Source organism: Eschrichtius robustus, chromosome 2 (assembly GCF_028021215.1).
Source record: "Eschrichtius robustus isolate mEscRob2 chromosome 2, mEscRob2.pri, whole genome shotgun sequence".
Taxonomy (NCBI): domain Eukaryota; kingdom Metazoa; phylum Chordata; class Mammalia; order Artiodactyla; family Eschrichtiidae; genus Eschrichtius; species Eschrichtius robustus.
Window position 1 is genome coordinate 175,155,821 of NC_090825.1, and position 24,812 is coordinate 175,180,632.

The 24,812-nt window shown below is 55.5% G+C and overlaps 4 protein-coding genes across 15 annotated transcripts in view; 1 reads left to right on the top strand and 3 right to left on the bottom strand.

Annotated features, from left to right (window-relative positions):
- Window positions 1–50: 50 nt before the first annotated feature.
- Window positions 51–1,352, bottom strand: RPL36 (ribosomal protein L36). Of its 2 annotated transcripts, none has more exons than XM_068537197.1 (4): window positions 1,246–1,352; window positions 970–1,064; window positions 251–385; window positions 51–178 (listed from the first exon to the last, which is right to left on the bottom strand). In XM_068537197.1, exons 2-4 carry the CDS (start codon window positions 1,060–1,062, stop codon window positions 89–91), a joined length of 318 nt encoding a protein of 105 aa, XP_068393298.1. In that variant the 5' UTR covers window positions 1,063–1,064; window positions 1,246–1,352; the 3' UTR covers window positions 51–88. The 2 variants fall into 2 exon arrangements, with proteins under 2 accessions (XP_068393298.1, XP_068393299.1); XM_068537198.1 differs by having other exon boundaries at window positions 1,176–1,260.
- Window positions 1,353–2,792: 1,440 nt separating this feature from the next.
- Window positions 2,793–8,213, bottom strand: HSD11B1L (hydroxysteroid 11-beta dehydrogenase 1 like). 10 transcript variants are annotated; one of them, XM_068537194.1, is made up of 7 exons: window positions 7,648–8,213; window positions 6,004–6,090; window positions 5,790–5,916; window positions 4,562–4,653; window positions 4,166–4,259; window positions 3,871–4,036; window positions 3,368–3,769 (listed from the first exon to the last, which is right to left on the bottom strand). In XM_068537194.1, exons 2-7 carry the CDS (start codon window positions 6,019–6,021, stop codon window positions 3,574–3,576), a joined length of 693 nt encoding a protein of 230 aa, XP_068393295.1. In that variant the 5' UTR covers window positions 6,022–6,090; window positions 7,648–8,213; the 3' UTR covers window positions 3,368–3,573. The 10 variants fall into 10 exon arrangements, with proteins under 10 accessions (XP_068393294.1, XP_068393290.1, XP_068393289.1 ...); XM_068537195.1 differs by lacking the exon at window positions 7,648–8,213 and adding an exon at window positions 5,037–5,148 and having other exon boundaries at window positions 5,790–5,920; window positions 6,004–6,121; XM_068537191.1 differs by lacking the exon at window positions 4,562–4,653 and having other exon boundaries at window positions 4,166–4,334; window positions 5,790–5,920.
- A 26-nt stretch (window positions 8,214–8,239) lies between these two features.
- Window positions 8,240–10,074, top strand: MICOS13 (mitochondrial contact site and cristae organizing system subunit 13). Its single transcript, XM_068537196.1, has 4 exons — window positions 8,240–8,438; window positions 9,136–9,313; window positions 9,512–9,563; window positions 9,851–10,074. Exons 1-4 carry the CDS (start codon window positions 8,410–8,412, stop codon window positions 9,946–9,948), a joined length of 357 nt encoding a protein of 118 aa, XP_068393297.1. The 5' UTR covers window positions 8,240–8,409; the 3' UTR covers window positions 9,949–10,074.
- Window positions 10,075–14,033: 3,959 nt separating this feature from the next.
- Window positions 14,034–24,812, bottom strand: part of SAFB (scaffold attachment factor B) — a 34,222-nt gene continuing 23,443 nt past the window's right edge. Inside the window, exons 10-21 of one of the 2 annotated variants that reach the window (XM_068537200.1) lie at window positions 24,546–24,695; window positions 24,386–24,468; window positions 23,931–24,070; window positions 23,686–23,774; window positions 21,987–22,093; window positions 19,810–20,097; window positions 18,519–18,656; window positions 18,030–18,072; window positions 15,353–15,471; window positions 14,952–15,052; window positions 14,506–14,572; window positions 14,034–14,336 (exon numbers count right to left, since the gene is read on the bottom strand). In XM_068537200.1, the coding sequence (XP_068393301.1) occupies window positions 14,219–14,336; window positions 14,506–14,572; window positions 14,952–15,052; window positions 15,353–15,471; window positions 18,030–18,072; window positions 18,519–18,656; window positions 19,810–20,097; window positions 21,987–22,093; window positions 23,686–23,774; window positions 23,931–24,070; window positions 24,386–24,468; window positions 24,546–24,695 (1,443 nt within the window). In that variant the 3' untranslated portion in view covers window positions 14,034–14,218. Of the gene's footprint in view, window positions 14,337–14,505; window positions 14,573–14,951; window positions 15,059–15,352; window positions 15,472–18,029; window positions 18,073–18,518; window positions 18,657–19,809; window positions 20,098–21,986; window positions 22,094–23,685; window positions 23,775–23,930; window positions 24,071–24,385; window positions 24,469–24,545; window positions 24,696–24,812 lie in introns of both variants that reach the window. The other variant, XM_068537199.1, reaches the window with a different exon arrangement.

Here is a 24,812-nt window from a genome sequence, read left to right on the forward strand (position 1 = left end):
TGCCCCAGCAGATGGCCCCCCCTTCCCACTGGCAGCACAGAAACCCCAAGTTTCTGGAAAAGTTTTATTGTGCACAGAGGGGAAGGGCTCAGTCCTTCTTGGCTGCCGCCTTCCTCATGGCGGCCAGGACATTGCTCAGCTCCTCTCTCTTTCTCTTGGCACGGATGTGTGTCCCCACCTGCCGGGCAAGGAGGGCCGTGAGCCTGAGCCCCAAGTCCCACCCTGGCCCTAACACAGGGATCCTACCTACCCTTTTCTTGATGAACTTGAGGGCCCGCTTGTCCTTGGAGACCTTGAGCAGCTCCATGGCCCGCCGCTCATAAGGGGCAAAGCCGCACACCTCCCGGATCATGTCCCGCACGAACTTGGTGTGCTTGGTGAGGCGCTGCGGGAGAAGGGAGGCGTCAGGGCGGGGCTCCAAGGGGGCGCCCGACTGCTCAGGGTCTCCGGGTGGAGTGTTGTGTGTCTGCTAACAAGGGAAGCCCAAATCCTCCCCAGTCCCCAATCTTATCAACATCAAAGTGGCACGTCACACCCGGCTCTTTGCACGGGCTGTTCCCCGGGGCCAGAACCCTCTCGCCCTGGACACAAGCTGGGCACCATGGAGTCGGGGCCGCTTAATGAAGAAATAGATATAAAACCCCCATGAGCCTACGATTCCTCAACCTGACACACAAAGAATCCGCTTTCCCTCCACATTCCAACTCCGATCCAGAAACCCTTCTACTCGGCAAACTCCTGCTCATGCGTCTAAACCCGCTCCCAATTCGCTCCTGCCTCAGCTTCCGAATCCACGGGCCGGGAGGGTCCCCCGTTACTTAGCCCCGGCGGGCGCTCGCCGCGCAGGCGCGTAACCGGCATCTTCACTCTGCTCTGGGAAAGCCCGACACCCCCTTTCTTCCGTTTAAGACACCAGGGCTCCCCACTGCCCTCGGGACTCGACACCCCGAATGCGCTCCCGGCACTCACCCCGCGGCGGCGGCTGTGCCTCGGCTTGCTCACGTTCTTGGTCACCTTGTGGCCCTTGTTGAGGCCCACGGCCATGGGGTAGCGCAGAGCCATGGCTGCGGACAGGGGTGGGAAGAGGGGGGTGGAGGTGAGTCCCGGCTCGGTCCCCGCCGCCCGGAACCCCGCGCCTCGGCTCCCCCGGGCTTGCTCGCTGCACCCAACCATACCCCCGAGCTGCACTGGGGCCCCCAAGGGTCCGGATGGCAGCTGATGGTACTCGCGCTGGCCTTCACTAACCTGCTGCTCCTCAATGGCTGCCGCGGCGGAAGGACCTCAAACGCGCCGAACTCTGGGATTTCTACCAACCCGCGGGCGGCGCGGGCCAGAGAGGCAGGAATGTCGCGGGCTCCCCCTGGCGGCTGGAGGCGTCCCTGTGGGCCCCCTGAGCATGCGCCGCTTACCCTCGCGGGCCCAAACCAGTAGTCGGACCGGGTGGGCGTGGCTGTGGCTGCGGTGTCTCCCTCTGCGGGTGGGTTGAGAGGTGGAATCCTACCTCTGCCGCCAGCTGGCTGGCCCAGCGCCAGAGACTTCAGCTCCCACTACTCAAATATCTCCATTTATAGAATGATGACAACAATAGTACCTATTCCAAACTGAGCAAGATGTGATACCTGGCACAAAATAAAATTTCCACAAACGGAGAAATTGGTTTTACTATATATGAAGCCAAGCTCTGGGCTAGAGCTAAGGAAAGCGTTGTGATATAGTGCCCCCTGGTGGCATTTGATATAACTTGATGTAATTTTAGGTGCAGGGATAGGAGGCGTGGTGGGAACAAAAAACTTTTTTTTTCTGGTTTTTATCTTTCAATCCTATTTATTTCCAAGAGACAGTATCAATTTGAGGCTGGTCTGTTTGGAGTTAGCCCTTGGAACACCTGCTAATCTTGGAGCCTTGGACAGCCAACAGGAGCTAGTTTTTTTTTTTCTTTTTTTTTTTTAATTAATAGCTACTCTATTTATTTATTTATTTTTAGCTGTGTTGGGTCTTCGTTTCGTGCGAGGGCTTTCTCTAGTTGCGGCAAGCGGGGGCCACTCTTCATCGTGGTGCAGGGGCCACTCCTCATCGCGGTGCGCGGGCCTCTCACTATCACGGCCCCTCCCGTTGCAGGGCACGGGCTCCAGACGCGCAGGCTCAGCAGTTGTGGCTCACGGGCCCAGTTGCTCCACGGCATGTGGGATCTTCCCAGACCAGGGCTCGAACCCGTGTCCCCTGCATTAGCAGGCAGATTCTCAACCACTGCGCCACCAGGGAAGCCCAGCTAGTTTTTTTTAAAAAAACATCTTTATTGTAGTATAGTTGCTTTACATTGTTGTTAGTTTCTGCTGTATAACAAAGAGAATCAGCTATACTTAAATCCCCATATCCCCTCCCTCTTGCGTCTCCCTCCCACCCTCCCTATCCAACCCGTAGCTAGCTGTTTATAACATTGTTTCATTCTTCAAAACATTGTTTTGTTTTTATAACATTGCTTTCATTTAGTTTTTATCTTTACAGTTGCTTTTTCTTTCTGCAAGCACTGCTGGTTTACCATTTTAAGGAAAGTGTCGATTTTTAATTCATTAATCTAAATACCAGTGATGTGCAGATGCAGCCCACACGTTGCCTTAAAGAGGGACAGTCTGGTGTCAGAATCCCAGCTTCTACCTCTGACTTCCCATCTAAGTTTCCTCATCTATAAAATGGTAACAATGGTAGCACTGACCTCTGGTTGTGAAGATGTCATGAATGTCAAGTGCATAGCGCCTGATGCAGGTTATCATTATTGGTGCACAAACCATGTTCTTCGTGCTGCAAATATAGCCTTTGGCCCACAATCGGTTACACTTCCTTCCATCCCTGACTTCCTGGATGACATCCACCTGTCTCTCAGCCTCCGTTTCTCCACCTGTGAAATGAAGGTGAGAGTTCTGGCACCAATACACACATCCCTCTTCACCTCCTGCCACCAGCAAATTGGAAGGACCAAGGAGTCTGAACAACAGATGTGCAAGGGAAGAAAGATTTTTATTATCAAATGGGAGGCTGGATCCAGCCCAGAACACATTCTTTTCCTCTTCCCCCTCCTCAGACCCCACCATCAACTCGACAGCTTCGAGGGCTCCCGTGCTCGGGAAAAGGGTTGGGGGACGCTCCGAGGCTTAGTGAGTGGAAAGAACAAATTAGGGACGCAGTGGTTTCAGGTCGCAAATAGAGAGGGTTCCAAGGGTGGCTCAGTGGTGTTGTGACCTGCTTGATGTGGCCAGGGCCCTGGGGCAAGTCACATAGCCTCTCTGAGCCTCAGTTTGTTCATCTGCAAAATGGAAGCAGCAATCATATCATCAATGACAGCTGAGAAGACTGAGGTAATTGCCTTCCAAGTCCCTGACAAGATGCCGGGCACACCCCGAGTTCTGACTGTTTTCAGGTGCTGGTAGTTTTTCTCAGGTTTACTTTTCTGTCTTGATGACTTTCTTTTGGCCCTTGGCCACCCGCTCAGAGGTGTCTCGGTGTGTGTCCAGGCTCCAGGACGACTGGCTGGAGGATCTTCTTCTGGGAAGAAGAAGGGGCATTAAGCCCAGGGGCTCAGGCAGCAGCGGGGGTCGTGATGTTGAGCTCCTGGCGGATGAACCAGGCCCTTGGCTGTGGCATCCAGCCGCGAAGCAGGCAGAGCAGATGGAAGCGCCACGGGTAGAAGACGCCGGAGGCACGCGTGGCGCTGCCACGAATCACGGCCAGGGCTGCCTTGGGCCCTGGGGCCGCCTTGGCCCTCGTGACGCCCCTGGGGACAGGAGGGTGCGGTGGGGACTGTGGCTACGGCTGAGCGGCCCCCCACACCTCCTCCCCGCTCAGCCTGGCCCCGGCTCGCGTTCTAGGCCTCACCTGACTCCCTCGGCGGCCGAGGCGCGATGCCGGAGGCCCAGGACGCACATGGTGATGGCGACGTGCACGTCCTGCACGTCCAGCTCCCGCCGGAGAGAGCCGAAGAAGCTATTCAGCGCGAACTTGGCCGCCGAGTAGGGGCTGGAGAAGGACGTGGGCACGCGGCCTGGGGGCGCGGGAGGGCAGCGGCTGAGCGGCCACACGCCGCTGCTCCTCCGGGAAGCCTTCCTGCCCGCTCCAGGCTCGTCCCCATCGGCCCCGTGGCTTCCCCACTCCCCGCCCCGCGTACACGCACCTAGCAACGAGGACACCACCACCAGGGAGCCCTTGCTGTCAGTTAGACTCGGCAGCGCCAACGAAGTCAGTTGCACGTAACTCAGGAAGTTCACCTGGAGGTGGCGACTGCGAGTCACCGGGCGGAGGAGGAACCGAAGGCCAGAAGGGGCAGGGGCGGAGCCTAGAGCCTGGGGGCGTGGCCTTGGTATGTAGGGGCGGGGCTCTAGGACTGGGGCGGAGTTCCGAACGGAAGAGGGGGAACACCAGCCCGGGGCGGAGCCAAGGTCAAGAGGGCGGAGCCTAGAACCCGGAAAGTTGGGGTTTGGAGCTGGGAGGGGCAGGGCCCGAGAGGGGAATGGTGAGAGGGTGGAGTCTGGCGGGAGGGCGGAGCTGGGGCTGCAGGTGGGCGGAGCACCTGCATGAGCCAGCGTGTTGCCTGGGCGCTGCGGGCCCGCGTGCCTGCTGGGGCGGCGCCGAGGTGGTTCAGCACCAGGTAGTCCAGCCCTCCTGGCCCGGAGAGACTCCCATCAGCCCGGAGCTGTCCTTGAGGCTCCGCCCCCCGCGCCCTATGAGACACCACCCATAGCCCTGCCCCCTGAACTAGCGATGCTCCGGCCAGAGCACTGACACGATGAGCTCTGACCCAGGTAGCGCCCCAATTAAGATCAAAGAGACCCCGCCCTACTCCCTAACCAGGCTTCATCCCTGGTCTAATGAGGCCCGGTCCAAAGTTCCACCCACTGGATGCCATGAGGCGCCACCCCTAGCCTTGCCCCCGGACCCATAAATCTCCGCCCTCAGACGGCCGTTACTACCACACTCCCGCACCAATTTGGGTCGTGCCCCTAAGGCCTAGGCCAAGGTCCCAGACTCCAGGCCCCGCCCCTCACCCAGCTTGTCCAGCGCAAACTGCACCACGCGCTCGGGCACCTCAGGGGAGGCCATGTCCGCAGCGATGTAGAAGACCTTGGGAGCGCCCAGCTTCCCGCAGTTCCCTACCACCTGGGGGGGCCAGAGCTGCCCGTGGGCCCCTCCACCCCAGCTGGCCCCCCTCCACCTGCCGGCCCTAAAGAGGCCCCAGCCTGAAGCCCCCTCCCCTGCTATGAGCCTCAGGTTCCATTCAACATCATGCCCGAAGCTTTACCACTGGGGTAGCAAACTGGCAGCCCATGGGCCAGAATAGGGGACATTTTGCTTGTTCAACCATCAACATTTAAAACGCAGATTTCAAATAAATCTTGAGATTTCTGGCCTCTTGAAATTTTGGAAGGTTTATCCCCAAGAGCTGTACATTTCCTTGAAACAACACTGGGCTGTTGCTAAGTGTCTACCCAACCCACTTTTGAACTTGAGAACCCTAGCTATCCACACAGCCTTTGGTTACTATCAATACTCCTATTTAGTGAGGAACAGTCCTTGCTTTACAACTGTCTTACTGATTCAACCCCACATCGCAACCCAGAAGAAGGTCCTATTATTGTCTCTGATTTACAAATGAGGAAACTAAGCCTCAGAGAGATTAAGTGACTTACCCAAGGCCACACAGGAAGCCTGAATGCTTGCAGGGATTCAAACCCAGGCCCTGTTCCCTTCCCTGCCCCCCCCCCCCCGCCACCAATTAAACTTGAGATGGAGTGTCTCACCTTCTGCAGGAGAGCCTCGGTGTGGGCAGTGAGCACCAGGTGGGAGCCCAGGCGCGCGTAGTGATATGCCAGCTTCTCCCCGACGCCCACACTGGCTCCAGTCAGCAGCACACGGGCTCCCTGGAGGCTGGCTGGCAGCGAGCAGGGGTGGTCAGCTTGGGGGATGGACAGGACAGCCAGAACGTTCCTCCCACCCCCACCCCCAGGCACTCACCTGGGTCAAAGTTGTCATCCCAATAATAGGCAAAGAACAGGGCTCCCAGCCCCGCGAGGAGCAGCACCTTCATGGCCCTCCCTGGGCCTGCAGCGGGAGAGAGGGTGGCCGGCACAAGCCTGGTCCACAGTCGCACCCCAGTCACACCCATTTCCCCAACGGCGTCTTTGTTCGAAGAACCAGTGGTGATGCCCCTGGTCCTGCCCCCTCTTCTCCATCTCCATAGCCACCACCTGGTCCAGATCATCATCTAGCTCACCTGAACCACTGCAGCAATCTTCTTCCCCTACTGAAAACCCTGCCCATTTCACTTAGAACAAAAGCCTTGGTGACCAAAAAGGCTCTGCTTGGACCAGCCCCTCTTGCTCACTCTGCTTTGCCACACCAGCCTCTTCACTGTTCATTGGAACCAGCCAGTCACCATCCTGCCTCAGAGCATTTGCATTGGCTGTTTCCTCTACGAGGAATGCTCTTCCCAAATACAACCCAATGGCTTGCTCTTTTCTTTCAAGTCTCGGCCGCAAAAATCACCTCCTCAGAGGGCACTTCCCTGGCCTCCTTCTCTAAAGCACCTCTGTTCCTGGTCCCCTTCCCCCCTTACCTGCAGAACTTTTCTCCTTCTCAGCACTTGTCATCCCCTGAAATCATCTTGATGATTTGTTACCTGTTCAGGACCCCTCTCTCCCCTTAGACTCAGCTCCATGAGGGCAGAGAGGAAATGGAAACCTGCTTCTGTTTTGCTCCCTTTTGGATCTTCCGTGCCCTGAACTGCCAGACATGCAGTAGGTACTCAATAGATAGACTGACCCAGAGTGATATGAGGAATGTGGGAGGTGAGAGGTGGGGGAGCCCAGAAAGATAAGTCTGTCTGGAGACACCCAGAAGGAATCGGACACTCAGGACTGACTTGGAGATGGAGGTGCCAGTGTCATCAGGGTTAAGATGTGATTTCACCTGGGGGAGCCGATTTACTTGTTCCAGGGAGGTGAAAGATATAAACAGGCCAGGTGATTAAAGTTCACGGGGTCATGGATCTCCCCTGAAAAGGGCACAAGCCCATCACATCTTAGGGTTTCTATCCTCTGAACTGCATGGGGCAAAGAGGAAAGGCCATAGGGATCTTTGTCCAAAAACACCTGGGATGTCCCTTCCTGCTCCAAACCCTCCCAGGGCTCACCACTGCCCCAGATGGAGACCACACCCCCCACCTCAGCCCACAAGACCCAGCAGGTCTGGCCTCGGCCCTCTGTCTGTCCTCATCTTCCCCACTTCCTATCCATGAATCTATCAGTTCTCAGAAAAGTGAACTCCTCGCCCTAACCCAGTCACACCAGCGTCCCCTCAGCAGGGAACACCTTCCCACCTCTCCCTACTTCCAGGGAAAGCCCTGAAGCCCCACAGCTCAACACTCTCCTCAAACTGGCCCTGACCATAGCTGCCCCGCAGGGGTTGGCTGGCAAGCTGGGTGGGTGAGTGGGCGGATAGATGAATGGACGGATGAAGCAGCCAGGCTCTGATGGGGGAGGAAAGGAGGAAACCCGATCCTCGCAGAACCCACCGGCCCCCTGACCTCGCCGGGCCTCAGTTTCCCCTCTGGACAAAGGGAGCGTGCGACTCACTGCACGCTCCCAACCGCGAACTCACCCACTCAGGCCTCAGTTTCTCCCGCTGTCCAGCGGGGCTGGGGTCCGGGCCTGGGAGCCACGCGCGCGTCCCTCTGCCCTCTCTTCACCGCTGCGTCCGCCAGGCTCCGACCGCGCCCCCTCCCGTAGGGTCTGAGTCACGTGACTCCGAGCCCACCTCCTCGGGGGGAGGGATTATACTGTGGGGACTCCGCGCCCAGGCGTTGCCGGGCAACAGCCTCCCGCCTAGCTCTCCTCTGGCCTCAACCCCTGACCTGATCACGTGACTAAAGGCCCGCCTCTCTCGTACAAATCAGCCCTCGTGTTGCCGTGACAACCGGCTTCCAGGCACTCTCTTCCTCTGCCTGGGCCCTTAGTCCCCCGCGCCGGCGCGGGTGGATCTCCCAGGCTCCGACATCTTGTGGGTCCTCCTCAGGCCCCACTCATGACACCCAATTCCTCTTTCCCTCACGTCACCAGGGCCGTGCCTCGCCCGACTGCATTTCCCAGGAGGCTTGGCGGCTAGACGAGCCGTCCGGCGCCTCACGTGACTTGCCGACTACTTTTCCCAGACAGCTTTGCGGCGGTCGGGCCCTGAGGGCTAAGCTTCGCACAGTTGTTTTGCAGTGGGACCGCAACCCCTTTCTGTTGTCTCGGTGCCGAGACTCCGACTCCCGGAGGCCTTTGCGGCTGACAAGAGACTACGCCTCCCAGAGGCCTCTGCGACGCCGCGACCGGAAGTGGCGGGCGAGCCGAGTGTCCTTGCGCGCGGAGCGGAGCGGTCATGGTACCCCGAGTGTGGTCGCTGATGAGGTTGGTGGGGCCACCAGGAGGGCCTCAAGCCCCCGAGAATGTTCCCTTTTGCGAGCACCCTCCATCTGGTTTGCTCCCGATCGGCTTTCCGCCGCCCGTAGCGTCAGGTCTCCCGTGTCTGTCCAGACAGGGTGGAGCTTCTCGCCCCCCTCCCGCTTCCTAGCGAGTCCGTGCCTTTCCCACTCTGTACCCGAGACCCCTCCGAGCCTCAGCTGCCTGCTCTGTAATATGGGAGTGCCGCACGCGTTTGTTGGGAGGTTAATGCGCACCCAGAGCTGCGTATGACAGACAGGAAATGACCAGGGACGCTTAGAAAACCCCCGCGGGTTCCTCGCGGAGCATCCCTCGGGGCTGGAAGGTAGAAGGTGGTTAGGAGTCTTAAGTCTTCACTGTTCCCTGCCCTCTGCGGGACCTTGAGTGACACTGTTCCTCTCCAGGCTTCAGTTTACCAGTTAAATGGAGCTGAGTATCCCTGCACGCCTTAAATTAAGTGCTGTGGGTCAGGCACGCCTCTGGGCTCCCAAAATGCCCTGTGCTTCCCGCATTAGCTGCCTGGCTTCAGGTGTGTCACTCTTTGAACTGTGGGCACGCCCCTCCCCCTAGGGGTCTAACCCTCACCCCCATACCCGCGGGCCTCGACCCGGGAGGTGGCCAGCAGAATCTGCCGAGCTGCTGTGGTTCCTTTCTCTGCCTGCAGGTTCCTCATCAAGGGCAGTGTGGCTGGGGGCGCTGTCTACCTTGTGTACGACCAGGAGCTGCTGGGGCCCAGCGACAAGAGCCAGGCGGTTCTTCAGAAAGCTGAGGAGGTGGTCCCCACCGCCGTATACCAGTTCAGCCAGTACGTGTGCGAGCAGACAGGCCTGAAGATACCCCAGGTACTCGGAGCTGGGATTGAGGCTACGGCTCGGCGGGAGCAGGGGTGTCAGCTCAGGGGTGGCCTTTGATCCCCGGTCCCTCCAGCCCTGCTTGGCTTTCTCCACACTGGGGCGTGTGCTGTTCTCCCTGCCTGTGAGGGAGGCGCGGGCTGCCAGGCCTTCCCCTTTCACCAGCCCCTTCTTCCCCTCTCTTCCCAGCTCCCAGCTCCTCCAAAGTTTAACTTTAACATCCGCGAGTCCTGGAATTCAGGTAGGCCTTGGTCCGTCTGCTTGCAGGAGAGTGGCCCCAGATACTTCCCACCTCCCTTCCTGGCCATGCCTTTCCATCACTCTCCTTCCTGCTCTGTGTGCACCTGCTGCCCCCCCCCCACCCCCGCCGCTGCCCCCAATGGATCTGAAAGAGAAAAGGGAGTGGAGATTCCAGGGAGGTGGGAGCAATGTGTGGCCTCCACCTGTTTCCCCGCGTGGAATTGACAGAGCCTGAAGTGGTGCCTCTAAAACTCTCCACTGAAGGTGCTGGGCCCTCCTTCCCCACAGGCATCAGCACGGTGATGTCCGCTCTGTCCGTGGCCCCCTCCAAGGCCTGGGAGTACTCCAAGGAGGGCTGGGAATACCTGAAGGAGCGAACCAAGTAGCCTGTCAAGAGGAAGCTGCCTGCCCCAGGCGGGAATAGGGGCTGGGGCGCCATGGACGCCAGACTGGGACCCCACTCTTAGGGCAGCTCTCGGCCTTGCCGGCCCAATAAAGGACTTGGAAGTGTTCCCCGATCCGTGTGCTGGCCCCCGGGGCGTGGGCTTCTGGCTTCTGGGGGCTCTTCAGGGCCTGACCTTGACCGAAGGCCAAGGTTCACCCCTTTGTATCTGGGCCCTGCCCACTGGTGGGCCCTCGACCTCGTATGGTGAGTGGGAGCAGACCATTGCCCCGGGGCTCAGGGCCCATCCGGGTCTGGGGTCTTCTCAGTCCTTGGAAGCCTGAGCACAGGGTGGGGCAATCTGGGGGTAAGGGCTGGTCTACACAGCCGGGAGCCCCCAGAGCCACTGATTCTCTGTCCTGCTCGGCTCACTGATCTGCCCGCCTAGTCTAGTCCCCACCCTCCTGCCCTCACCTGGTTTCCACTCTCATTCCACCCTCTCCCCACAACCTGGGGATTCCTGGGGAGCACAGACCTGGCGGTCATGGCCGTGCAGGGGGTCTCCCTGGCCCACAAGGGCCCTGTCTTCCAGACGTTCTGGGCTCCCCTGGGAAGCCTTCTCTGACACCCGCTGGGTCAGCTGCCTGGTGACCTAAATGTCTCTCCGTCCAGCTGGAGCTCTGGGGAGGGTGGGCCCTTGAGATGCTCCCTGTGAGGTCCCCAGCACCCAGTCACAGAGCATCCCACCATGGTGACGGCAGGAGGAAACCTCTGCCCCAGACAGGGTAGGAGGTGGGCTTGGGTGGGAGCCAATGACTGGCCCAGGAAGCTACCCTGGGAACAGGGAGCAGGCCTGGGTAATGGTGCCCTGAGCTGGCACAGGATCCTCTGTTCCCAGGAGTTCTGGAGTTCATGTCAGTTGGTTTAGGGGATAGAGCTCACCCAGGGACATGACTCAGGAGAGGACAGCACTGTTACAAATGAGGCAAGCAGAGACCAGAGGCCGGGGCATTTCCCAGGCTCACCTGGGAGTAGAAGCCAGCACGCGTCCATCCATCCATCTGGCCAGGGAGGAGTGGGGAAGGGCAGGGTGCTCGGGGAGGGAAAGCCCTGAGTGACCTGTGCCACCCTGGTCTCCAGGAATGGTCTCCAGGTGGGGTCTCTCATGTCCTGTGTGTCACCTGAAAGCCACCTGGGCCCCTGTGGAGGTGGGAGCGGGTCTATGATGAGGGTGGGATGGGTGGGGCCTGGGGCCATCCCTGATCCTCTGCCGCCCAGGAGGGAGCTGGTGCTGGCCATTTCGGAGGCTGAGGGCACATCCTGGGTTCAAGGACAAGCCCTGTGAGCTGTCCCAGCCTGACTCTCCATCCACAGAGCCCTTCCAGCAGCCTCGTGGGCCCATTTTTCACAGATGGAGAAACTTTCACTGCCAGGTTCCCTCTGTCTGCCAAGAGACCCTCCCTGGAGCGCAGACTTCCAACCATGTCACCCCACAGACTCATTCCCGGCTTTGAATACAGGAGGGGTTTGTGCTCAGGGCGCAGGGAGCTGGGGTGGTGCCATGTGCTCCACGAGGCTCCCTGAAGCCTCACGACCCTCCTATTGTTGTCACCATTTTACGGGGAGGAGGAGCCTTGGCAGGTCTCCCCCTCTATTAGCAGCCAATACTGGCCCAGAAAAGCACACAGGAAAGGAAGCCAGTCTTTGTAGGAGGTCGAGGAGCTGCCCTGGGGACATGCTCAGCACCCCTGGCTCCCCTGCAGCTCTGTGAACTTGACAATGGAGTTACTCTTCCATCGGCTCTAGGCGCGTGCACGCGTGTGTGTGTGTGTGTGTGTGTGTGTGTGTTTTCTAGGACTGAACCCAGGCTGTGGTGGCCACAGTCACTGGCCCAGGGTTGGCCATGGGCTCTGCTTGACCCCATGGCTTTCCCACTGTCCACAAAGACCAAGCTGACAGCCTGGAGACCAGTGCTGCTCTTGCCTCTGTGTCCCCTCATCCAGTCAGACCCCTATTACTCTCCATCGACTTGTATTTGTTGCCAGTGATCACCTCCCTGCTGGCCCCGCCTCCGGGCCTGCCCCCTCCATCTGTTCCCTGAGACCATGTCTGATGACGTCACTCCCCTGTTCAAACACCTGCAGCTCCCCTTGCCCTCCCTGTGAGCCCAGACTCCTCAGAGGGGCCCTGCCTCCCCTCAGTCCTTCTTGGACATGCCAGCGGCCCTCAGTTCCCAGAACACAGCTGGCTTTCCCGCCAGCTTTTGCCCACAACTTTGCAGCCCCTCACTAGGCCATCCTTCCTCCTGGCTGAACTGTGTTCATCCTGCCCCCAGCTGAGACGCCCCCTCATTTGGGAAGCCTCCCCTGTCCGCTTCCTCGAGTGCCCTCTCTGGGCTTCCTCAGTGCCCCGTGGGTGCCCCATCACAGCGCCCAACACCTTGGGGCAGATTTCCACAGCTTGGCATCGCTGATATCGGGAAGGATAAATCTGTGTTGGGGCCACCCCAGGGACGGGGTGTTGAGCAGCACCCCTGCCTCCAACCCCCAAAACGCCAGCAGCGCCTCCTTACCCACCATGTATGACGACCGCAAATGTCTCCTGGTGCTGCCAGTTGTCTTCGCGGGACAGAATCACCTCGTGGTTGGACGTCCAACATGGGTCTCAGTGGGCTGAAATCCAGGTGTGGGCATGGCCGGTTCCTTCTGGACACTGGGAAGAATCCGTTTCCTGCCTTCCCCAGCTTCTAGAGGCCACTGTGATCCTTGGCTGGCGTCCCTTCCTCTGTCCTCAAAGCCAGCAGTGTGGTCTTCCGCTGTCGTGTCCCCATCTTGCCCTTCTCCCTCCCTATTTCCCTTACAAGGGCCCTTCTGGTAACTGGACCCACCTAGGTAACCCCAGATACTCTCCCATGTGAAGGTTCTTAATTTAATCCTGTCCGCAGGTCCCTCTTGCCACGTGCGGTATAAACTTGCAGGGATTAGGATTGCAGGATGTGCCTGGCCTGGTGGAGATGTATTCAGCCAACAGGTGGAAAGGCCTGGTCCTGTGTCTGTCTTCCCTTGTCTGGAGGCCCTGGGGGGACAGGGGCCCGGTCAGCCTTGGTTGTTGGTACATCTCAGCCTTCAGACAGGGCCAGACCCTACTTGAGTGTGAGACGGGAGCCAAGAGGCAGGCTCTGAGCACTATTCCCCTAATAGGGGGGGCCTGCCCCCAGCCCCATCCATACAGACCCAGGGCCCCTAGAGACAAGGAACACAGCTGACCTGGGGAGGTGGCACTGTCCCACCCGGCCACCCCTGGAGTCCAGGCAGCACTTGAACCCTGAACACACCTGCACCTTATGTGGGGTGAGGACCCCCCCCCCAACCCCGACTCCTCTGTCCTGGCAACTCTCCTTCCACTCCGGCCCCTGCCACTCCCCGAGGTGGACTTCATCACCTTGTGGACTTCATCACCTGGTGTCCAACAGCTCTTCTGCTCCTCTCACGGCACACGTGGTCATCTCTCCTCCCCACCAGGATGCAATCCCACTCACGAGGTCCCTAGAGGAGTCAGATTCAGAGACAGAAAGTAGGTGGTGGGGGCCAGGGGGCTGGGGACTGAGTGTGTGATGGGGACAGAGTTTTAGTTTGGGAAGAAAGAAAAATTCTGGAGATGGACGGTGGGGATGGTTGTATGACGCTGAGAATGTACATAATGCCACTGAACTCTACCCTTAAATGGTTAAAATGGTCAATTTCATGTTACGTGTATTTTACCACACAAAACAGCCCGTTCAGCAAGGGCGTCATACATGGAGGCAAAATGTGGACGATTCGAACAAACATCCGAGGTATGTCACAAGGCCCCCGAGGACGGACAGACGGCTGAGACACATGACCCAGACGGTCCTATGAACTCCGGGCCCGGGCTCACGCAGGCTGGAAGGTGTGTGCTGCTGGCAAAGTGCTTCTGGAAAACCCAACAGTCCCCGAAAGCTGCCCCTTTCCATCCTCCTTCCTTGAAGGAAGAGCTGTGGCTTAGCATTTATAAATATAATTTCATTTTACTTAAAGACGTGAAAATAAAAAGACACGACGCTTTAAATAAAGGGTACGTGAACAGAAACACATTTATTACAAAAAACCAAAAAAACCAAAAAACAAATTCACATTGTACTGAGCTACAATATGGCAGCAGATAAAAAAAATTATTGTACACAGTTTAAGGGAACTCTTAATTAACAGAACATATTCTTGTTGCCACGTGACGTAACACAGGAGCCCAAGCACTTAGTAGCGGCGAGTGAAGCGGGCGTCATTGGGTCGGCTCCCCCGGTTCTGGCCCCCGAAGCCGCCGCGAGGGATCACGTGGCCCCGAGAGGCCCCCCCGGGGGCAAAGCTGCCGCGCCTGAAACAAAGGCAAATTCTTTTTATCTTTCACTCAGTGGGCTCTGCCCTGTGCCCACGCTCTCTGGGGCCTCCTTCCTTTTAGCAGCAGTGACACCCGCCCAAGCACACGGCACCTTCACCGAGGCGAGCCCACAAGCAAAGACGAGACCGGTGATAATGGGCCTTACCCCGACATGCCTCCCCGGTTCATCATGTGACCTGGCCCGGAGTGACCAGACATACTTCTCTCGCCGCCTGGAAAACAAGGAACACTTTTCACACAGCGCCTCCAGGCACAGGACGTCGAGTTCAGAGGACACAGGGCTCAGACAACTCCAGTCCCTTTCTTGAGCCACAGGTCCGTGGAGGATGTGTGAGCACACGGATTGCACACACCCACTCTCCTTGCTAAGTCACGGTGAAGAGGAGCTACAGCACCCGTGGCACCCCTCCTGTGCCAGACCTCACCCACTCACCCACCCAGGCCGGAAGGAGCAAGGCCACACGCTAGGGAGAGCAGAGAAAGCTGCTCCCGCCCTCACGAGCAGTGCCCGATGTAGAGCAGGGGCAACCTCAGCTGCCCGGATGCTTCTCCACCGAGACAGATGCGCCTTGGCCAAGTGCCAGCGCTCACCTTGCCACCTCCTATGGTCCCTGTCCATCATGCCTCCGTCAGCAGCGCCCTGCCACGCACGGTCATCCTCCATTCTTCGGCTGTGGTCCCCCCACTCACGTCTGCCCCTTGGAGAAAGACATCTCTGATTTGGATTGCCCCCACCTCTGCCCTCCAGGAGAGCAACGGCACTGGGTTTGGGAGGGTGCGTTTAGCACTTTGTGACCCCAGCCCTTTGAGCAATGGGGGCTGCGGGGGAACGGAAGCGGCACTCAGAGAGCTCAGAGGCAGCCTGGGCCGTGGCGAGTGCGCTGGGCCCGCACTCAGCTTATGCCCAAGACCAGGGGTCCTCGGCCGGACACACCAATCCTGCCAGCTGGGTGAGAGGCCCCGGCGGGCACCATGGGACGTGAGACACAAACCTGGGGGGAGGAGGCAGCCCCCGGCCCTCGCTCATCCTCTTGTCAGAGCTGTATCCGCCCCACCCATCACGGGAATCCCGTCCGTGGCGCTCTGGTCCTCCGTGGCGTTCAGGGTAATGCTGGACGTTAAAGGGTCAAAACGAAAGAAGGCCTCAGTACAACCCTGGATCCCAGGGCCTTTGGGGCAACAAGTTAATAATGACAAGGACGATAACTCAGACAGGAGTCCTTGCAGGCCCGAGACAGTGCCGGCAGGCGTTCTGTACGCTGTCTGGGGCCACACAGGACCTTTCAGCTGGCACAACACAGCCGCACCCCCGATGTCTGCTCAAGGCCTGGGGAGGAGCAGTGCTCATGGAGCCCAAGACCAAATTAGGTTCTCCCTAATCAGAAGGCAGAGATTCAGGCACCAATGGACAGAAGCGTGCTGGGGCTGAGCGACTGCCCCACACCAGCAACGGACCACGCTGTGCCAGGTGCCTGTGCTCAGAATATAATCAGGGAGCCACCAGAGCAGAAGAGCCACCAGGGATCCTCTGACATGATTCACTGCAGGGCCTGGCATCCTGTCCTACTTTGTCCAGACACGACTCCTTGGCAGCCCAGCGGCTTGCTCAGCGGCATGGCCACGTGAACTGCTCGGCCGGCACAGACCCCAGGAAGATGAAAGAGGACACCTCACACTCTAGCCCCTTTCCCTTCACCCCGAGCCCTTCCCTGCCGGCTGCAAGAAAGAAGGTCCAGGCTGACTTTCACGGAGCTGGCGAGGTGGCTCTGGCTCCACAGCCCTGTTCTCTTGTTGTTCCACAAACCCAATCTGTGGCTTTGGGGCTTTTGCCCCAGAACTATGGTCTAACTGAGAAGGAAGGAGAAAGGCGTCCTGGTAACGAAGCCCCTTCGGGTCCCGCCCCAGCGGCCCTGTCCCCGTCTGCATCCACGGGAATCTCCTGGGCCAGGGCAGGTACACGGTGGCTCCACATGGGAGCCCTGACTTCGTGGCCCTCGGAGCCCTGGGCAGCACCGCCGCCTGCTCCCCCCGGCCGCTCGTCCCCAAATGTGTACCCACACCGCACAAGAAAAGGGGGTCAATCTTACAAGATGGACAAAACAGAACATTGTTCCTTCAAGGGGCAAAATCACAAGCCAATGTGTCCAGGAAAGTCAGTGCTGGCAAATGTAACAAGGGATCTCAAACGGGATTCCGGAAGCAGTTCTATGAACAACCTTCAAGGTGCACTGACTTTAAAAAAATTATAGCTCATGCTTTACACAGCTTCATTTAATTTTGGACATTTGAGAATGACCTTTTATCAATAGCCTTCTGAAGACTAATTGGACAGAGAAACATTTAAAGGATGGAAGTTCATCTCAGCAAGACCTAGTTCTTTAAAGCCCATTCCCATCTCTCCCTGGTGTTTTAAAATTTAACCAACATTCTCCTGTCTAACAACCCACCCACCCACGGACCAGTTCAACAAGGCCCTGAGGCCTGTGCTGGTTTTCCCTTTCTGTGTCGGATGTCACCATTTGCCGTTCGGGGCAGCAGTTGTGTCTTACTTGTGATTATGGACGTGAGAACACAAACACTCCTTTCGGTCAGGAGAGCACTATCTAATCAGATGAGAATAGCTCTCCACGATCAAGAGCAACACGGCAGGACTGGGCAAACACTTGCCGCAGACACACGTATGTCATCTCATTTAACCCCCCACTCCACCCCACCCTCCCTCCCCTCCTTTCACAGCTGGAGAAACAGGCTCAGCAGAAGTGGTGGCACCACGATGTGACCCTGGTCCTGATTCCGGAGCCTGGACATTTAACCACTGTGCTCAACGTCTCCACCAAAGGAAACCCATGACACTAGGGGTACATTTAGCTGCATGGGAGATTTATGCCTGGGAGCAGAGAAACAGGAATCACGTGAGGGTCATGGAATTGCTCCTGAGGTGGCAGCAAACTCCTCAGATGCAGTCAAGGAGCTTAGCCATTCCCAGCCATGTTCTCAGGCATGGAGGGAGGATAGGACTGAACGTCGGTGCTGGAGTCAGGGAGGAGACCGACCCACGGGGCAGCGATTCTGCCAGAACGATGCCCTGACCACAACTTTCCCTCATCCCTCTGATTCTCCAAGGAAACCCACTAAAAAGTCAAGGCTCTTTGGGGAAGTTCTCAATCTAAATGTAAGATAGGAAAAAAGGAGAAAACTGAGCTTGTTTTCTAATGTGTTCATCCTGCAAAGAGAAAACGCGTGGGCCTGACTCAGTTGCTTCCCGAGGCTCAGCGGGGGCGTGCTGACCCTGCGACCATTGACACTCCAGGTGCACTGGGCTCCGTGACACGAGGCATCGCGTCTAGTCAGCGCTGTGGGTCACAAGGCACTTCCCAACAGAGCCTGCCAGACTCATGCAAGGCTCTCCAGCACTTTAGTACCGGTGTAGTCACTAAGGTGTATAGAACCTTAGGGTCAAAGCCAAACAAGGCTTCAGAATACTTGTTTGAATTTTGGGCCAGCACAAAGCACAAGCTATTCACATGGTCATCCCACAAAACGCTGCAGGTGCCGCATTCCCTTACTCGTTCTTCCTCTAACTCAGGTGGAGGAGGAAGAAGGCACGGAAAGGGAAGAGAACCAACTGTACAGGGAAAACCATGGCTACAATCACAGCTTCTGACTTACCTGTCCTTCTCTTTCTCCCATGATTGACCTTGAACCTTCTCTCCTGAAAAAACCAATTTAAATGAAAGCATAAGGAGAAAAGATAGGTCGGTTAAGTCCCCGAATGGAAAACATTTCCACTTGAACCCAGGTAATTCACATACACTCTGCTGGTTCAAGTGGGCTGGCTACCTAGAAGCCTAGAGCCTAGAAGGGCCACTGGAGCTCTTTGTCATTAAGAATGAACCAGGACAGGGACTTCCCTGGCGGTCCAGTGGTTAAGACTTCGCCTTCCAATGAAGGGGCCTAGGGTTTTGACACTTGGTTGGGGAGCTAAGAAAGATCCCATGGCTCGGGGCCGAAAAACGAAAACATAAAACAGGAGCAATATTGTAACAAATTCAATAAAGATTTAAAAAATGGTCCACATTAGAAAAAAAAGAAAAGAAAAGAAAAGAATGAACCAGGACAAAGAAAACATGCATCAAGCAGGCAGGGTCAGTGGCTGACCTGTCGACCGAGTGGTCAGGGTAGCGGCCCCGGTCCCTGTGGTCAAAGTCGTGGAAGCGGTCCTGGCGGTTGAAGTCAGAATGGTAACGCTCATCCAGGGCGGCCCGCTTAGCTTCTGGCCAGTAAGCATCATCTCGCCTAGGAAAGGAAGCAAGAAAGAGGATGTGCATCTCCTCCTCCAAATAGATTACCTTTGTGGAAGCTGGTAAACTTGACCCTCCCACTGCCCCTATCACTTCACAGAACGAGAAGGAACTTTATCATTAGAGTCCACATGAGCTGAGAGCGCCTGGAGGGGTGACGTGGGATGTGACTGAAGGGCTCCATTCTCTCTTACCCCACGTGCCCCTTGTCCCCCACAGAAAAGCTCCGGTCTCCCTATAGGAGGGGATCAGTGAAGTGGGTGTCAGCAGATCCCCTCTGGGAACCTCTCACGGCCATGAGGGTCGGCCAGTCTACCAGGACAATTAGTACACTGCTGTCCTTCTATCCCAATGCAGACTTGACCCAGCAGACACCAAGTGGGGAGGACTTTCAGTAGCACTTGAAATGTACTGGTTCAAAACCATTTCTGACCATAACAGACTCTCCCCTCAGTATCTTGTAAAATGCATAAAAAGTCCTAAGACACCTTAAAGGCCCTTTACAGAAGTCTCAATGTTATATTACACAGGGACCTCTCTAACCCACGCCAGTAGAAAGAAGATTAAAACAAAGGAACAAACACACACCACCAGGCAGTCTCCCCCAAGACACCATGCATGTGGAAAAGCTCTGATAGGATCAATGCTAGGATTATCACCCCAGACTCCTGACAGCAAGATCCGAAACAGGCCTTTCACTGGTGATTAGCATTTTAGTATTCGTATGGCACATCAGCATGTCTGGGGAATTAAAAGCGATCTCATTAACAGAATGAACCAACACAAATTACTGCAATGATTACAAAACCTGGAAGGTGCCCAGAAGGAGGTGCTGGCCGCGTGCCCAGCCCGATGTGTTATGTGCTGCTCTGGGTGTCTGATCTCCTTCCTGGGGGAGGAGGCAGTGGTCTGTGCTGGGACCTGAACCTAATGATTTAATAAGCACCTCTTTATCCAACCATTTCTCCACCGATCTCAAACTATCTCAGGTTCCCAGATGAAGTACAGAATACCCAATTTGACTGTAACAAGTACTTGTGCTTCCTTTTAAGTAAAAATTGTGTGTTAACAGGACTCTGGGGACCACGGCACAATTCTAAACGCCAGGGGCCACCTCAGGGGCGGTGGCTAGGAGTGGCGTGGCTTACCGCCCGTCGTCGTAGGGCCTCCGCACGGCGGGCCGCCGCTCCTGCTCGTAGCGCAGCTCCTGTTGGCGCCGCAGCTCCTCGCGCTCGTGGTGGATGCGCTCCTGCTCGCGCCTGCGCTCGTGCTCCACGCGCATGCGCTCGCGCTCCAGCCTCTCGCGCTCCAGCCGCTCCCGCTCCAGGCGATGTCTGTGGAAAGCCAGCCTCTCCCGGGCGATGAGCAGCCGCTTGCGCTCCTCCCGCTCCAGCTGCGCCTGCATGCACTGCTCTCGCTCACTGCGCTCGCGCACCCTGGAGGCAAACAGCAGAGGCTGCAAGGGCCCAGGAGCCGCAGCAGCGCCCAGTACCGAGGGCCTCTCCCAGCAGGGGGAGCTATGGATGGAGCCACGGCTCCGCCCCCGGGTGGGATGGGGGCCCTAGAGCTGCAGATACATTTAGCAACAAGCAAGGGCCGCTGGGTGGTGGACGCAGCCCGGCTGTGCAGGACCCCGCCAAGGCTGAGGGCACTGACAGCCCTGCTTTTGCAGGTGATACTGATGGTGCCCAGTGCGCTTCCCTCCAGTCTCCGTGTACAGCTGCCAGGTTGTCTCCTGTCCATCCTCTGCTCTGTGCTTAGACACATAATCATACCAGCAGAAATGTCTAATCTCGCCTTACTTTGTGTCTGCGTCTTAGAAAAAAATGGCTGCAGCTTCCTTGCTTTCAGGCACCATGTCCTGGACCCCGTGCGCCCCCACCTCTACAGATGTACGGCATGCTTCTGGGAAGGAGCCCATGGAGTGAGAGGCCACAGTGCACATGACCACTCGCAGACCTCGTGGGCCTTCTGGTTGTTCCCAGCCTCAGGGAAATGGCCACCCCGCCCCATTTTCTTAGCACAGGTTCCTCTCGGGCAGGTTGGGGGAAGTGGCATTGCTGGGTCTGGAACACCAGCATTCAGAAGCCTGTGCTACCTCGGGACCGCTCTCCAGGCTGCTGTGCCCCCCGGAGAGGTCACTCCCACCACTACAAGCATTTGTCTCCCCCAGCTGTAATTCAGATCAAATTAACGGATGGAAAACCAGTCTCACTGCCGTTTTCACCTGCATGTCCCTGATGACTGGTGAGGCTGAACGACGTTTCATGATTCATGACCATATGTACGCAGCCCCTTCTGTCCATCTTCTATCGGGTTATTTTTTATCTACTACAAAACACCTTTACTACCATCTGTCACACATCTTTGCACCTTCTCTTTGGTCTTTCATTGTACAGAAGAGAAATTTTAATTTAGTCTACCTCTCCTTTATAAAATTTCAGTCCTTTCAAAAGCTCAAACTCATAAATATATTTACTTTTGCATTACACGGATAACTAATTTTTATGTTTATGTTCAGCCAGCAGTTTATGTTGACAATTTGTAGTGATGTGAGCCAGAGATCCAAAGGACTGTCCAAAGGCACAGCCAAGTGACCTGAAGCCATTCTGGGGTGAGCCCGTCCTTTTCTCACTAGTGGGAAATATCACTTTTATCATGTTAAATTCCCACACGCACATGGGTCAGTTCTACTCATTTGCTAATTACTTCACCAAAGCCGCACTTTTTCTTTGCCCCCTGCCTTTCCCTTTTCAGCAGAAAGTTCTGTACAGCGTACTACAGAAAACAGTGCTCCTGCCCCCTTTCTCAGTCTCATTCTGCTAGCCTTTTTACTAATGGTTCTTATTTTTTAAACTACAGTTTAAATTTTTTTCTTGACAGGAAACTTTAACTGTCACTCAACGTTGATTGACAACATTTCTGTTTAGTTTTTAAAAATTATGAGGACCTTGTCTTGGGCTTATTTAAGGACGAGGACCTCTCAGCTCTCTCATTGGTCTGTCCCACTCTTTTTCCCTATTCACAGCTTCTGGAGCAAATTTGGTATGTTCTGTTAACTAGCACTACTGTCCCAGGAAAGCATTCCATCTCCCTGCCTTTGCTACCTCCCAGAATCTTCAAAATATCTGCCTGAGAAAACAGTTTGAAAAAAGTCACAGAAGAAAGCCAGTGCACAGGAAGTCTGTGAACTAAAAGCCAAAGGAGCAGAGGTTTAAAGCAACATTCCACCCACAGGGGACTCGGAAAATACCCTCCCAGGACAGAGTTACCACCAGTCAACGGCAACACCCAAACCAGCCCACATTCCTGGATTCTGACTCACCTGCGGGACTCTGAGTCTCGTGACTTCCTCGACTCTTTGACTTTATCAAAGGACACAACAGACCGCTTCTCCCTGCTGGCTGATTTGCGATCCTGGCTCTTGGAAACCTGGTTCACCAAGGAACATCGAAAAGTTAAGGTAGAAACAACAACAGGAGAATTAGGTGTGTCCAGGTCCAAGCATCCAAGATCAGAAGTGAAGATTAACGTTTAACGAAACAATCAGATAACAACGCCTTCTCTCCTAAGAAACTTCATGTTTGCTTATCGTAGTAATTCAGAGTCACAGACTGTCATTACCATTTAATGCTAAAATATGACTCATCGAGTACTTTCACTAGTCAAAATGGAAATGAGTATCTTACCAGAAACTTTTTGTAAGATAAAAAAGTATTTTTTTTTCACTTTGTCTTTTGCGTCCAAAACACATTCTTTAATATTAAACATGCGGCGATGCCCAATTGAGGCTATTTCTGGTATGTTTGAGGATTCCTTATTTGTGCCGACTGCATTATTTTTTGAGATCTACCCGCCTCAGCCCTCAAATTCACACTTCCAATTTGCCATTCTACATCATTTATTATAAAGTAAGGGGAAAACACTCTAACACAGTAAAATATTTGCACAAACACAGGCAGACTGAAATGTCATAATAGAAATGTCAGCTTGCAGCTGGTCCACAACATTCAAAAGCTTAAACGGTTTATCTTCTGGGCAGCACAGGTTAAAATGGCAGGCCTGAGGCTGGTGTTAGAGAACTTGGCATTCAGAGTGTCCCTAGTCAAGAGTTAACTGGCAAAGGTGGTTCACTGTGCCCAGACCATGCAAATGATGGTTTGTGCTGAAAACCTGTTCTCCTTCGGTACTTGCCTGGAGAGGGGACTACGTGACCAGCCCCAGTGAAAACCCTGGGAGCTGAGGCTCCAACGGGCTTCCCTGGGCAGAAGTATCACCCTCAAGCGGCTGCACTGTCGCTGTTGCGGGAGCCAACGCGGGAGGGAGAACACAAAGGAGCCGGCAGGGTCCCCTCCAGACTCCCCCCACCTGTCTTTCCCCGCCTGCCCGGCTGTGTATCCTCTCTGCATCACTGAAGCCAATCTTGACCGTGACTACAACTATGTGCCAAGTCCAGGGGGCCCCCCAGTGGATCTCAGAATGTGGGTAGCCTTGGGGACCTGGACCCACATCCATCAAAGTTGTAAGCCTATCAAAAGTTGAACGTATGAATATCAACAGCTACCCATGACCCCAGTGGCAGGCAGAGTGAAGTGGTAAGAACCTAAGACTGGCACTTTGTGGATTCCGTGTTCTGTGGAGTATCTGCAAGGAGTCAGAGTATGGACTGGCTGTAAAGGCGGGCCGGAAGGCTGCCTGGGTCACACGGGGGTTTGGGAATGCACAATGGAAAGCTGCTCAAACTTCCAGGCTGGCAAGGAAAATGGACTACTGTACCCTGATTCAGGCAAACAAAGCCAACCACTCCCATAATTGAATTTGAAAATTAGTTATAAAAAACCAAAAAGCAACAATTCTTATCATACAAACTACGAAGCAAAGCTTATAAACTTTCCCATTTTTGAAGTTCAAAAAAACCTACATTTTGGAAAGGCTGACAACTTTTCTCAAGCTCAAGAATCCCCTAAAACACACATAGGAATGTCAGAGGAAATAAATACCCCAGGTGGGAAAGGAACACTCACTCTGTCCTTGGATCCTGATGTTTTGACACTGATAACAGGTACACCTTTAGATTTATCCATCACCACGGTCCGCTCAGTTCCTCGACTTCCTACAGGAAGAAAGGAGCAAGATAAGAAGCGGCACCTCCAAATGAGGAACAACACTCAACTCCATAGAAAACAAATGTAGTTTTGTGTTGCCAACTAACCACACCAGCCAGGAACAGAACACAAGGTGAAATCTCCCATACCCATCGGTCAGCTACCTGATTTTGTGGTTCGAGATCGTTCTGAAGGGCCAGGTTTCTGATCATCCTGATCTTTGCTCTTTTCTCCACTTCCATCTTCACCCTTTTTAGCATCATCTTTTCTGTCGGGCTTCTCTTCTCTCTTAATGTTTGCAGATCTAAAAATAACACCCCAGACACAAGTGGGTGAGAAGAGATATTGAGGGAAAAAAGCCAGCAACGATGACAGGACTCTTGCCATGAGCACCAAGTGATGAGGAGGCTGCCTCTAAGGCATCAACAGGATGGAGAACAAGGAGCCTGGAGAGGGACTGGAGTCATCTCCCAGGACTGGTGGTGAAACCGTCCTCAACGAATGCAGAAAAATAAAGGGGGCGAGGGCCTCACAGCCTTCCCCATCCGTGGAAAACGTGAAGGACATGAAATGAAGAAAAGGGTCACATTGGCCACAATCCCCTCGGGAAGAGTAATACCTGTCAGCATTGCTAGACTTCTCTTTTTTCCCCTCCCCTTCTCTTTTGTCAGAAGTTTTCTTCCCAGCAGGTTCATTTTTTGCCTGAAAAAGAGAATCAGGTGGAAGTATTACCTTATTTCCTAACATGGTCACATCCCGGGAAGAAAATAGCCCCTTACTTTTTCCACTGAGATCATCTTCCCGTGGAGCTCTGTTTTGTGCAGGTGGTTAATGCATTTTGTGGCCTCTTCTGCCGTGGACATTGTAACAAAGCCGTAGCAGCGAGCTCCAGGACTCCGGGCATTGGTCACAACCTTGGCGCCCACCACCTTGAAGGAAAGCACACAAATATGGCTTGGACACGAAGCCCCCCCACAGACCCCGACACTGCGGTCCACGCTGCTTCCCTCTGACCCACCCCACGTCCTGCTCCCCCCCGCCCCCCA